At 44.5% G+C, this 14481-nt stretch overlaps 1 protein-coding gene across 2 annotated transcripts in view; it reads left to right on the forward strand.

The window, feature by feature from the left end:
* Positions 1 to 5308, forward strand: part of LOC129815008 (E3 ubiquitin-protein ligase PDZRN3-B-like) — a 126366-nt gene extending 121058 nt beyond the window's left edge. For both annotated transcript variants that reach the window (XM_055868256.1, XM_055868258.1), the window contains 5 exons: positions 1629 to 1727; positions 1976 to 2038; positions 2128 to 2229; positions 2381 to 2497; positions 2789 to 5308. In XM_055868256.1, the coding sequence (XP_055724231.1) occupies positions 1629 to 1727; positions 1976 to 2038; positions 2128 to 2229; positions 2381 to 2497; positions 2789 to 4321 (1914 nt within the window). In that variant the 3' untranslated portion in view covers positions 4322 to 5308. The remainder of the gene's footprint in view (positions 1 to 1628; positions 1728 to 1975; positions 2039 to 2127; positions 2230 to 2380; positions 2498 to 2788) is intronic.
* The last annotated feature ends 9173 nt before the right edge of the window (positions 5309 to 14481 follow it).

Here is a 14481-nt window from a genome sequence, read left to right on the forward strand (position 1 = left end):
TTCTTCTCCCACTCTCTCGACCTCACCGCCTTTCTCCCCTTCTCAATGAAGATAAACATTCAGACATGCGACGCCGTATTCCTCTGGCCGTCCCGTCACTGAGCCACTGTGTCTCCGTCCCAATAGCTCCGTTAGTCACCACAAGGCCCATTCTCCCAATATATCACCGTTATCGATGAGCTGAGCCCACTCTATCCCCGTAACGACACTGAGTATGTAGGCCAGACGGAAATCGAGTGGCTTGTTTGCTCCATAGTACCCAGGAGCAGATGCTAAATGGTGACATCATTACTTATTTTGTGACAACGCCTAATGCGTCTTTGCTTTAGAGGGGGGCGCTGCAAGAGGCTTATGCACTGAGGATAATTAGATGGCACCGATAATAGGAACCAGAGTGATGGATCTGATGATGCACATTAACAATGGCGTGATGGGGCCCTGATGAGGAAGGATGTAGCCGGGAGATAGAGACTCCAAGGTCTCAGGGTGCTCCCCCCTCTTTCCCTCCTCCCCTCCCAACTACTGCAGTGCATTAATAACCAATCGCCAAACATGAAGCCAGGGAGTTCAAGCTGTCCGAGCCAAAAGCGCAGACTCCCTGCCCTGACCTTGTCCTAGACCCAAGGTGGATCTGATGAAGCCCTCTAGCTCAGAGCCACGCATCTTAATACTGTGGATAATGACAAAGGAGCCAGTGGCCTCCCTGTGATGATCCCAGCTCACCACCACCATCCCACTGATGTTCTTCCGTTCATCCTTTGAAGGGGTCCTGTCTCAGTCCTCTCTGCCCCAGTGTTCATAGACACTTACACTGGAATGCTTGTGTTAAAACATTTGCATAATGATTTTATGCAACATTTAGACGGCTTATGATGTAGGTCCACAATAAAATCCTGAATTAGTCTGACTATCAATTGCGACGAAGGGTCGGGGGCTTTTTAAAGGGGTATTGCACTGTAACGACATGGTAAAGCGAAAGTCACTGTAGTCGATTACATGTGCCGTCTCGTGAAAATTAGGTCTCATGCTGTGTACACTTTACTCTTTGTTTACGTGTTTATGAAAATCCCTCCTTTTTTGAACCCTGTCTGAAACCCCAGAGTGTTCTGCGTGTTCTCTTTTGGAGATTTCAGTAGTCAGCTGCGGTGGTAGAGAACAGTTGCGTTGGGGGGGTTAACCGTCTCTCCACCCCTGGCCCCGAGGTATACTATCAGGGTCGGTATCTTACAGATTACAGATGTTGACTAGTGACAAACGGGACACTGCTTAGCTGCAAGCCAGTGGATCATCCCTCATCCTGTCACTGTCCCCTAGAAAAGTTACCGGGCATAGGCTGCACGCAATTAAAGGAGTCATTATTACGATTGATGTGTGTGTGTGTGTGTGTGTGTGTGTGTGTGTGTGTGTGTGTGTGTGTGTGTGTGTGTGTGTGTGTGTGTGTGTGTGTGTGTGTGTGTGTGTGTGTGTGTGTGTGTGTGTGTGTGTGTGTGTGTGTGTGGACCTAGGTTGAACTCAATATACTGCTGGGTGTGTCTTTAAGAAAACAACAGCAACCATGGAACTCCACTCCACACATTGTGAGAGAGTACATCTGTGATGTTTCATTTGCTGTTTTTGCCTTGTTGCAGGAAGTGGATTTGTACAGAGCCAACATCCAGGACAAGCTTGGGTTGACCGTCTGCTACAGGACTGATGATGAGGACGAGACTGGGATCTACGTCAGTGAGGTATGTGGCACACCTTCAACAACGGCCAGATGTTGTTAGGGTGTAAAGAAGGGGATAATGGATGCCTAGAACTCCTCATCTTATGGTAACAGACGGCACACCTCTGAATTAGGAATATCAAAACCTGCGGATAAGAATTGCATTTACTTCTATGCAGAGATGTTTTTCCCGCTTTCGTTTTGCTGTGTCTTTCGTCTCCGACCAAAGGTCTGCTTGAAATGAAAAATCCTCTCCTGTTCTCTCTTTAGATTGACCCAAACAGCATCGCTGCAAAGGATGGCAGGATCAGAGAGGGAGATAGAATTATCCAGGTAAGGATACAGAACACTCACAATGCTTCCAATGAATGCATTACCGGTTCCGAGCCCGTCTCTAATTCCATTCCTTCTGCTCGCTGCAGATCAACGGGATTGAGATCCAGAACCGGGAAGATGCTGTGGCTCTGTTGACCAGTGAGGAGAATCAGAATGTGTGTCTACTGGTGGCCAGACCAGAGATCCAGGTAAACTCACCATCCACCTCCTAGAATCCTTTATAGTACTAGGCATGCATAGACTGTGTATAGTTGTCTGTTTCCTAAGTTGTACTGTAGCCTTAATTGGCAGCGACTGAAGTCATCCTCCCTCTTCCTCTCTCCTACCCCTGTGTCCCAGCTGGATGAGGGCTGGATGGATGATGACAGGAATGACTTCCTGGATGACCTCCACATGGACATGCTGGAGCAGCAGCACCACCAGGCCATGCAGTTCACCGCCAGCATGCTGCAGCAGGTAGTGTACAGCAGCCGGCATAGAGCCACTCAGAACTGTAGACACATGCATACACACAGCATGAGTCAACAATCAATCACAGAGTCACATATGCTCACCTGCACGTTACTGACAGTGAGCCAATTCCCAAACAGAGTAGAATATTCTCAGTTGCCATAATGGCCCATTGTACTCTACATCTCTACATCCCGTAGTACTGAAGCGGGTAGGTTCACATACTGTAGCCAAGTACAGAGAAAACATTATAATGTTAGGTGATTCAATTATTCATCCTATTGTCTGGTGTTGCAGAAGAAGCGTGAGGAGGATGGTGGAACGACCGACACAGCCACCCTGTTGTCCAACCACCACGAGAAAGACAGCGGGGTGGGCCGCACCGACGAGAGCACGCGCAACGACGAGAGCTCTGAGCAGGAGAACCTGGGGGACGACCAGACCGCGGCCTCCAACACGCTGGGCAGCTGCAGCCGCAGGAAGCTGGCCTACAGCCAGGACACCCTGGGAAGCGTTGACCTGCCCTTCAGTGGTGAGTCCTTCATCTCTGCAGATTACGACCACGCTGACTTCCTGGGTATCCCCGCCGACGAGTGTGAGCGCTTCCGAGAGCTCCTGGAGCTGAAGTGCCAGGTGAGGAGCGCGGGGGGCTCCCAGGAGCTGTACTGCCAGAGTGCAGGGGCTGGAGGGGCCGAAGAGGGGGTGGACAAGGAGCTGGAGCTGCTGAACGAGGAGCTGCGCAGCATTGAGCTGGAGTGCCTCAACATCGTCCGTGCCCACAAGATGCAGCAGCTGAGGGAGCAGTACCGCGAGTCCTGGATGCTGCACAACAGCGGCTTCCACAACTACAACACCAGCATTGACGCGCGCCGCCATGAGCTCTCCGACATCACAGAGCTGCCGGAGAAGTCAGACAAGGACAGCTCCAGCGCCTACAACACCGGTGAGAGCTGCCGCAGCACCCCCCTCACCCTAGAGCTGTCCCCAGACAACTCCCTCCGCAGGGGGGCAGAGAACCAGGGCGAGTCTGGGGCCTCCAGCAGCGCAGGGCCCAACAGCAGGATCCTCAAGCCTCTGCTGTCTCCTGTCCAGGAGGCCGGTGGCCCCAGCAGAATCAGGCCCTCCTCCTCTAAGGAGTCTGAGTGTGGCCCGCAGGCGGAGGGGAAGGAGCGTAAGCTGGGAGAGTCTACTCACAAGCTGGCCCAGCCCCGCTCCCTGTACAAACACGCCCACATCCCGGCCCACGCCCAGCACTACCAAAGCTACATGCAGCTGATCCAGCAGAAGTCTGCCGTGGAGTACGCCCAGAGCCAGATGAGCCTGGTCAGTCTGGTCAGCCGCGGTGACCCCGTGAACCCCGGAGACATGCTGGATCCCAAGATGGAGTGGAAGGTGAAGATCCGCAGCGACGGCACGCGCTACATCACCAAGAGGCCCGTCAGGGACAAGCTGCTGAAGGAGCGCGCCCTGCGTATCCACGAGGAGCGCAGCGGTATGACCACGGACGACGACGCCATCAGCGAGCTGAAGATGGGGCGGTACTGGAGCAAGGGGGAGAGGAAGCAGCACGCGGTGCGCGCCAAGGAGCAGAGGCAGCGGCGCGAGTTCATGAAGCAGAGCCGCGCTGACTGCCTGAAGGAACAGGCCAGCCTGGACGACGACAAGAAGGAGCCCAACATCATCGAACTGAGCCACAAAAAGATGATGAAAAAGAGGAACAAGAAAATCTTTGACAATTGGATGACTATCCAGGAACTTTTGACCCACGGTGCTAAGTCGCCTGACGGCACGCGAGTGTACAACTCCCTCCTGTCCGTCACCACAGTGTAGTAGGCAGACAGTACAGGCCTGCGGTGTAATGTACTGTAAATAATAGGACACTACGGATTGGGGTACAGTTTCCTGCCTCGTTCAATGTGGCAACATTTTGTTAATATGAAACAGGAAAAGCCTTTTCTAAATTAACTTTTGACCCATGCAGGCGGTTGGGAGGTGTTCCACGGATCGACTTTGAAGATGATTGACATGATAAGGATGATTATGAGACTGTTTTCAAATGCTTTCTACCTTTGTGCTTGTTCTTGGGGCAGCAGGTAGCCTAGTGGTTAAAAGCGTTGGGCCAGTAACCTAAAGGTTGCTGGTTCGAATCCCAGAGCCAACTAGGTGAAAAGTCTGCCGACGTGCCCTTGAGCAAGACACTTAACCCTAATTTCTCGTGTAAGTCGCTCTGGATAAGAGTGTCTGCTCAACTGTAAACTCTTTTGAATAATATTGATAGTGTTTCACAACAATATTTTGGCTTTGGAAGTTTTGAAAGTGTGTAAAGACTGTGCCATAAGTAAACAGCAGCCAACATTTACATATTATTTTGGGTTTATTTCATTTTTAATAAGTATCTCTGATCAGTATTTTACTGTTATGCATACCTTTTACTTATTGAAAGAAATATTTAGCTTGAAGGTCAACACATAATCCTGAGAGGACTTTTGTAAATGTAACTAAACCTCCTTGTTCTTTGTAAACAAAACACTTCAGTTATTGACGATGTGAAAGGGTGCTGTTTTTCAAAAGTTATACATCCAGTGTGTATCGTCTGTTACATATTCCACCTTCAACAAGTGATGCCGTGTATGTATCATGATAGAGCAGATCATTTGTTGAAATCAGAATCTTTCCGTGTTGTTTTTTTTTCAAGCACATTGTAGTCGCCTTACCTTTGTAAGCCTCCAAATAACACAGCTTAACAAATCCTTAATTAGGTACCCAATTTGATGTCTTGTAAAATGAGAGAAATAATAAATTATTGTTTTATATTGATGAGCTTTAAAATGCTGGTGTGGGATTTTTTATTAGCAAGAGGTTTTTGATAGACCTACTGAGTCAGTGTAGGTAGGTGGCAGGTGAGTGAAGGAGATAGACCTACTGAGTCAGTGTAGGTAGGTGGCAGGTGAGTGAAGGAGATAGACCTACTGAGTCAGTGTAGGTAGGTGGCAGGTGAGTGAAGGAGATAGACCTACTGAGTCAGTGTAGGTAGGTGGCAGGTGAGTGAAGGAGATAGACCTACTGAGTCAGTGTAGGTAGGTGGCAGGTGAGTGAAGGAGATAGACCTACTGAGTCAGTGTAGGTAGGTGGCAGGTGAGTGAAGGAGAGCACAACTTGTATACAGCATCCACATAATGTTTTGAAGATGCCTTAGTAAAGGACCAGTGTGATATGGGAAATATTAACCCACATTCAAAATTCAAGAATTCAATACAAAATTAGAAAGAGTATTAGCTAGCAAACGTACAATAGCCTGACAATTCATGACTTGTTTTTTCAGCTACTGACTGTGTAATCTCAGCTGAGGTCCAAAAGAATTCCTAACTCACTCATAATCATGGAAAGAGGCGCGCCATTCATTTGAACAGAGGAAGGATATTGAGTATGTGCTCTGGCGATCTCTTTTCACTGAGTCAATACACCCAGTAAATCATGTAGGTCTCTCACACTTTTATCAGTTTGCATGGCCTACTTTTCCCGTACTCTCTTTGTAGAATAATGAGTGAGAAGTGTAAGGAACTTTAAGGACTGCATGTTTGGCTCCCGCTTTCATCCTTGTCTTCAGTTTAAATACAGCTAAACTATTGGCCAAAAGGCAATGTTGTCCTCCCACTGCACCGCAGTAATGCCCCTAGTCTAACAACACCCTATGACTAATAATAGGCATGATGTGGATTGAATCTTCTGTCGGGGATGCCCTGCCCTTCTCCACAGACTGCTGAGCAGATTCAAAGGAACACAAAGGCTGGATGTTCCTTTTGTCTCAGTGGAAGAGATGCGTTTTGAAATGAAAGAATTGCAGTGCTTATGTGCTTAGGGTGATGCTACTACATTTAGTCCCTTCTTGAAATGTCATTAACCATTATTGGCAAGAGGATTTGTCCATGTCGTTGAATCACCCCTGTCTAAGGGGCCGTAAAGTCAGTGGAATCATGGCTGAGTGGTGTCCACACTTGACTGACCACTCCACCCAGGGGCCACTGACTCACCCTGCCCCCCCCCCCCCCCCTCACAGAAAGAGCCTAACTCTCAGACAAGAAAACAGGACAGAGGTTTATCAAACTTGATCAGTGCGTGGATGATATACAACTTTACACGGATTTGTCCAAGATGATTTGGTGTGTAAGATACTCCTGACCATCACAGCACAGTGATAGAATATTTGTTCAGTATCTATGTTGGTACAGACCCTGAAGTCAAGCCTGTAGACACTGATCTGACTCTGTTCTTGTCGTTCCATGTTGCCATGAGCCTTATTGTCACACTGCCTTGGATGTTTGTGAGTGCGGCACACAGTGGTGTCTGTGTCCCAGACTGCATCACTTCAGGGGGATGATTATGGTAATAAGAGTAGCTAAGGGAGTGGGCTCAGGCACTTCCTCTACGTCTGCTGGTGTGTAATTGATTGCTCCTTCTTAAGCCTCAGCGAGCCCAAGGTCTATGATTTATGTCTGGGTACAAGGCTGTGTACGTACTCTTTTAATGGGAGGTAACGATATGGCACGCAAGGCAAACAAAAAGCTCTCCCGATCAATTCTGGACCGTCCCCACCTTAAAGTAGAGAGATTAGGCCGTCACACCAAGTGTCGCTCCTGTGTTTAGTATTATTTATTTATTTATTTATTACATCTTTGAATAAATTCAAGTGGTCCGTTCTTAATTTGCTGGCTGTCCTCCGTTTGGGCTGGAGAGTGGTTCTTATTGGTTTAAATGGCAGCGCAGAGAAAGGCTGACATTCCAGTGTAATACCAGTGTAACTGATAAGGCTGGCGCTCTATTGCCTAGCTGGATGGTGTTGCTGCTGAGGCTGCTGCTGTTTACATTCTTCAGGCTGAGAAGAACACGTCTTACTAGTGAACGGCGACTGGACCAGAGGAATACATACTGGAGTGTGTGGTGGCCTTTTCAGTCTGACTTTATACTTACTGCAGGTGGATATAAGACTATGAATAATGTCTGGCAATAATGCTATGGACATTTTCATTCCTTCCCAGGTGGGCATTTGACTGGGTGAGACCTCAATATGTAAAAGGATGGCTATTAAATTATGTGTGTGTTTTGTTATGTGGTTTTCTATTGAGTAGTAAAAACTCAACTTATCTTAACAGTCTAAACCACAGGTGTCAAACTCATTCCACGGGGGGCCGAGTGTCTGCGGGTTTTCGCTCCTCCCTTATACTTGATTGATGAATTAACATCACTAATTAGTTAGGAACTCCCCACACCTGGTTGTCTAGGGCTTTATTGAAAGGAAAAACCAAAGACCTGCAGACACTAGGCCCTCCGTGGAATGAGTTTGACATCCCTGGTCTAAACAATAGTGAATTTGAAAATCGTAAAATATAGATGTAATTGGTCAATTCCAATTTAACTATAATGTTCGTGGAAGGTAGGAGCTGTTTTTTCCACCATCTTTATCGGAGTTGAGTTCTGTTGCTGAAACAGTGTGACCTAGACCATTTGCATATTTTGCAGTTGGTGATGGCCTTCGGGGTTGGCACAGGGATTGGTAGCTTATGGTAAAGAAATTAACATTGAATTCTCTGGAAACAGCTCTTGTGGACATTCCTGCAGTCAGCATGCCAATTGCACACTCCCTCAACTTGTGCCGTTGTGTGACAAAACCACATATTTTAAAGTGGCCTTTTATTGTCACCAGCACAAGGTGCACCTGTGTAATGATCATGCTGTTTAATCAGCTATTTGATATGTCACACCTGCCAGGTGGATGGATTATTTTGGCAAAGGAGAAATGCTCACCAATAAGGATATAATCAAATTTGTGCACAAAATTTGAGAGAAATAAGCTTTTTGTGTGTATGGAAAATTGAGGAGATTTTTTACTTCAGCTCATGAAACATGGGACCAATACTTTACATGTTGCGTTTAGATTTTTGTTCAGTGGAGAAACATAGGTAGTGAAGAATCTTTAGCAGTATTGCCATTTCAATTTCTTTGACATTATATATTTATTATCGATGAACATTCAGCTGTACTATTTTGATCTTGAGTTAATCACGTGTTACTAAACAGTGAAAACAATCCCTGTTATTAGTGGAATTGTCTGCCTGTCAGTGGTGTTGACAGGTGAGGATTTACAATGCCTTCAAGAGCCCTTTCATTTACCCTGGCTACAGTATATGATATCAAATCCTGAGTAATATTCGAGAAGGCTTGTGCACACTGAAGAGTACAAGTCAGTAGGGAGATGCAGAGGTACATGTGCTGCATATTTTCAATTCTAACACTTTTCATATCCTATTTCCATGTGAATCAGACATGAGTTTATTTGTCCCTAGACAATGTCTGCCAAAAAATTAAAGCCCCCACTCGAAATAACCTTCAAATTATAGGGAGCTTTATCCCAGGGATTGTTAATGTGTAGTTTCTTTTAACATTTCTATGAATTTACCAAATCAATACAACGAGGATAGATGAGGACATTCAATATCTGAATGCATCACATACATAAAAGGAATAATATAACCTGAACCGTATTCCGCTTTATCACAAACAAGAGGTGGTGCGACAGGAGACATGACCAAGATGAATGACCTCATATAATATGATGAAGGGCCTTGTACATCCACAAGATTAGATCAAAAATATGTACAAGCCTCAACCATGTATAAGTGAGTGGTTGGTTGTTGAAACGTTCTCTAATTCATTCTCAAACAGCACAGACCACTGTCCATCATATTATATCAATGAGTTATCGTATGCTGGCATTTCGTGCCAATATCAAAATGTACGTTTTCAATCACTCATTGTTGTAGCCCAGAGAGCGTTCATCTATGATGTGTCTCGTGTAATGGAGTAGAGCTTAAGCAAAAGAAATACATGATGAAGAGCAACCTATTATTTAGGGCCTAGATTCAATCAGATCAAACGTTAACCAGCAATAGCCGACAACCGCAGAGCTGATGTTTTGGCAGTGTTTGAAGTGTAACTGCGTTGGAGCTGTCAAATCAGTGAGCAGCTGCTCTTGATCGATGTCACGAAGCCAGACCAGTCCCACTCATGTTCGAAGTTCAGCACGAGAAATAATGACGCTCAAATTGAAGGAAATAATTGGTGTGGATTACATCTCACATTCCAGTGCTCAAACTTGTAAACAAGGCGGTATGGATTTGACAACTCTAACGCAGTTCCACCTCCAACACCACCAAAACAACCATTATGTGAATGTCGGCAAACATTTGTGAGACCATCTTGAAAAAGCTGCTGAGGCACATGGCCCCTGGTCCTTTACACCTCCACAACAGGGATGAGGAGTGACCTGAGGGCCAGCTAGTCCAGGAGGCTATGTTTTACCTTCACCTGGGGAGAACCTCCGTTACATACTCCTCGTGTCCTCTGTCCTCGCCTCCTCAAAATCCATCGGAGGAGAAGGTCAGAGGGGAGGGACCTCTGGCTTTCTCATCCAATGAGTTTTGAGAAGGATGCGAGGAGAGTGGACGCGAGGAGTATGCAATTGAGATTCTCCCCTAAATAGCCAAGGAGGGGATGTGGGAGGGAGGGAGGGGAGAGAGAGAGAGGGAGGGAGAGACTGTCTGACTTTTGTGGATTGAACTGTGAGATTGGGATTAAAAAATAAATTAAGTTTGCTTCTAAACCTCCCAAGTTCTTTCACTCAACCCCAAACCCCCCCCCCCCCCCCCCAAAAAAAACTGTGGCCTATTCTGAGTTATTCAAAGCTCCCTGTGCTCTTTGTGTAAACCTCTGGTAGCTCCAGCTCAATTAAACCACAGATTACTAAAATTACATTTGTGAGCATAATTGTTATTTTTATCCTTAGCATGTTAAATTACAGTCATAAATGACACTTTCGCGTAAGCGCATAAACAGATAAATACTGGGGAAAAGGGCTCTGAAAATACTGGAAAAAATGGCAGGGGGACATAAATCTCTTACTACCTATTTGACCCTTGAACTTACCATGGACTTGTTAAGTTCAAGGGTCTCTTTGTTTATTGCCACAGAGCCATAACTCAGTGGTCTAAGACTGGTACTTCAGCACTCCCCAATTCCCACATTGGAGATTTCAGGGGTGGATCAGTTTAGAACATACCCCTACTCTGGGACCTCTGACTGCTCTCGGTGGGCCTGCTGAATGGATTTATTGGGCTACAGCTAATTCGTCCATTCGTCCAGGCTCGGGAAAACTGGATGAAAGCAGCAGAGCATGGAGAGCAGAGGTAGTGCCTGTCATTCCACAGATGTAATCTTCCTATGGTCTGAGCTATTAGAACTTAACCCGTGTCATCTGTGTGCACCAAATCAGTGTATATTCACAGTTGTTGTGACTTCGGCTTGGATTTCTTTGTCAAATTTCTGTGGAAATTAGAATTTTCAAAAAATGAAGGATGAATTCTGATCAAGTTAAGTGAGCGTAAATGGAACATAATTCCCTGTTTATTTTCTCTACGCTTGTTCTGACCTTTGAATTAAAGCATGATAATAGCATGCTATTTACCCACTATTTGTTCGAGGTGGAACTTCAATAAATTAAGGTGAGGCGGAGGTGTGTCTACAGATATGCCGTATTCTGACCTTAATTCCCTCATGATTCCACCACCTTAAGGCGTGAGAAAACCATGAATAAGGTCAAGCAAATTTGCCAGTTCCAAGTGGAACTTTTTGATAGAAATAACAGCGTTCTCCATGCGCCGTAATTTATAAATTGATGATCTATTGATAAAAGCAAATGAGGAATCCGTTTGTAGAAGTCGATTGTAAATACACATAGCAATTGTTTTAGATGATTTTTCCTGATGATCCCTGGAGACAAATAAGAATCCAGCCATATAGAAGCAAACTGAAAATCATATCAACATGACATGTAATTCGGGCCCTTTTCCTTGGGACTCCTGAGTGGCACAGTGGTCTAAGGCACTGCATCTCAGTGCTAGAAACGTCACTACAGACACCCTGGTTTGAATCCAGGCTGAATCACAACCGGCCGTGATTGGGAGTCCCGTAGGGCGGCGCACAATTGTCCCAGCGTCGTCCGGGTTTGGCAGGTGTAGGCCGTCATTGTAAATAAGAATAAGTTCTTAACTGACTTGCCTAGTTAAATAAAGGTTAAATTAAATAAATACAATTCCACAGTGAAATAGGCTATAAATACAGTACCTTTGGAAAGTATTCAGACCCATTGACTTTTTCCACATTTTGTTACGTTACAGCCATATTCTAAAATCGATTTTTTTAAATCTACACACAATACCCATTGAATGACAAAGCGAAAAAAGAAAAAAATCTTAGTTTTCTTTTAAATTCATAAAAAAATGTAAACAGAAATACCTTATTTACATAAGTATTCATACCCTTTGCAAGAGACTCGGAATTGAGCTCAGGTGCATCCTGTTTCCATTGATCATTCTTGAGATCTTTTTACAACTTGATTGGAGTCCACCTGTAGTAAATTCAATTGATTGGACATGATTTGGAAAGGCACACACCTGTCTACATAAGGTCCCACCGTTGACAGTGAATGTCAGAGCAAAAACCAAGCCATGAGGTTAAAGGAATTGTCTGTAGAGCTCTTCAGACAGGATTGTGTCGAGGCACAGTCCTTGGAAAGGGTACCAAAACATTTCGGCAGCATTGAAGGTCCCCCAAGAACGCAGTGTCCTATATCATTCTTAAATGGAAGAAGTTTGTAACCACCAAGACTCTTCCTAGAGCTGGCTGAACGGCCAAACTGAGCAATCATGGGAGAAGGGCCATACCCAAGAAGACTCAATGCTGTAATCGGTGCCAAAGGTGCTTCAACAAAGTACTGAGTAAAGGGTCTGAATACTTATGTAAATGTGATATTTTAATTTTATTTTGAATTACCAAAAATGTCTAAAAAACTGTTTTTGCTTTGTCATTATGGGGTATTGTGTGTAGATTTAATCAATTTTAGAATAAGCAGTAACGTTACAAAATTTGGAAAAAGTCACGGGGTTTGAATACTTTCCCGAAGGCACTGTAGCTGTGCCATTATTCACGAATTTTAATTGTGTGCCCTCATAATTTGCATGGGTGAAATTTGGAGACCACAAAGGAACCTTTTCTGTAGGGCTGAACCTGCCGAGTTGATGTATGTGCTTTAGAATGTTTTGTTTATATTTCTGGGCTTTTCTCCATTTTATTTGACAATTTGTATCATGTTAAATATTAGCCACTATCGGGAGCCACCGTCAGTAATAACCACATGTATTTTTTTTTTCAGCATTCCATTCCATTTAACTTTCTCTCCTCTGTTACGTCTGTGTCGTTGTTCCTGAGGGTCGCTAGCATTAGTGGATCATATTAGACTAACGTTGTGCAATAATTTGGGACCTGTAGCCTATTTGAATTATTATGGAACTCAGACCACTGGACCACACGTAGCAGGTCAAACCTGGAGCCTGGCACACAGTTCACGACTGCTGGACCGTTATGATACAGTTCCGTGATTAGTGAGGATTAAGGTACATTTATAGGATTATTGTTCAACCCCTATTGTACACTTTCTTTCACCTTCCAATATTTTGTGTGTTGAACTCGAATATGACAACTTTCAGGATTAATCAAAGCCACCGTATTTGTTATTCATCATGAGTAAGAGGTTTGGATAAGGGGATTGTAAATATAAATGACAATTGTTTTAGAACTATTTTACCTGATGATGGCTGGAGACAAAGGTGAAACCAGTCATATGGCAGCAAACTGATGCATATCAACATATCTCCTTTTCCACAGTGAAGTTTATGAAACGCTGGCCTTATAATTTAGGATGAAATGTGGAGACCCAAGCTATAGGCTTCTGTAATCATCTGCAAATGACAGTATAGAGCCAAACCTACCAAGTGATTTATGATTTCTAGTAATAGATCATATCAGGCTAATGTTTTACAAGTTGTGCAGTCATTTGGAACATGTAGCTGATTTGAGCCATTACGGAACGCAGACCATATGTAGCAGTTTAAACCTGGAGCCTGGCACACGGTTCACTACAACTGGACCATTGTCATCACTGTGAGGATTATTACAGTGTATTTATAGGACTACAGTTCAACCCCTATTGTACACTTTTCTCACCTTCCGATATTTCATGGATTGAACATTTGAATATGGCAACTCGGGATAAATCAAACCACAGTGCCTAAAGGTCTCTCCAAACCTGTTTTTGTATTATTCATGAATACTTTCCTAACCCTAAATAATATGCAAGTATTTAAATAGTATGCATGTATTTTTTAAATCTACCAATTGATGCGGAAAACTAGGAATGTGTGTGTGCTTTCTTTCATTGATGCCTAATATTCTGAGATGTTTTCTTCATACATTCTAGTGAGTCTGTCGAGACAATTCTAATGTAGATAGATGTACTGAAAACCCTATTGAATGAAAACTCCAAGAGGAAAGCTTTTGGCCAGCAATTGGGAGTGTTTTCAGTGGTTGAATTGAATGCATTCAGCGTGCACAAAGAAACCACGCCTGCAAAGCCCGTTACGCACATGCATAAGGTATGTCTGAATACAAACTACTGAAAAGTGTGTAGGAAAGGCGTGCATAGGAAAGGCGTACATTTCCGAAGTCTGAATCTGTCCCAAAAGAATAGTCTGCCGAATGCTGTGATATCTGCACTCTGTCGGTATGTTTGTCTGACAACATCAACAACATTCACAATATTTGATGTTCAAATACCCTCTCCACATCATCCCTGAGAGTGAAATGTGATTTGATGAAATGAACAAACACAACTGACAAACAACATAACAAGCAAACAAGCAAACACACACACACGCACCAAGATAGGAGAGACGTTTATGCGCTGCTCATGAAGCAGCATTATGCCTACTAATTGTGTAGTTATACAATGTCATCATGACCTTATATCAACAATATAGCTAGTGTGTGCAGCGAGAAATATTCCCACAGCCCACACACAGACAGGACACAGAGCGAGACCA

The sequence above is a fragment of the Salvelinus fontinalis genome, chromosome 18 (assembly GCF_029448725.1).
Source record: "Salvelinus fontinalis isolate EN_2023a chromosome 18, ASM2944872v1, whole genome shotgun sequence".
In the NCBI taxonomy this organism is placed as follows: Eukaryota; Metazoa; Chordata; class Actinopteri; order Salmoniformes; family Salmonidae; genus Salvelinus; species Salvelinus fontinalis.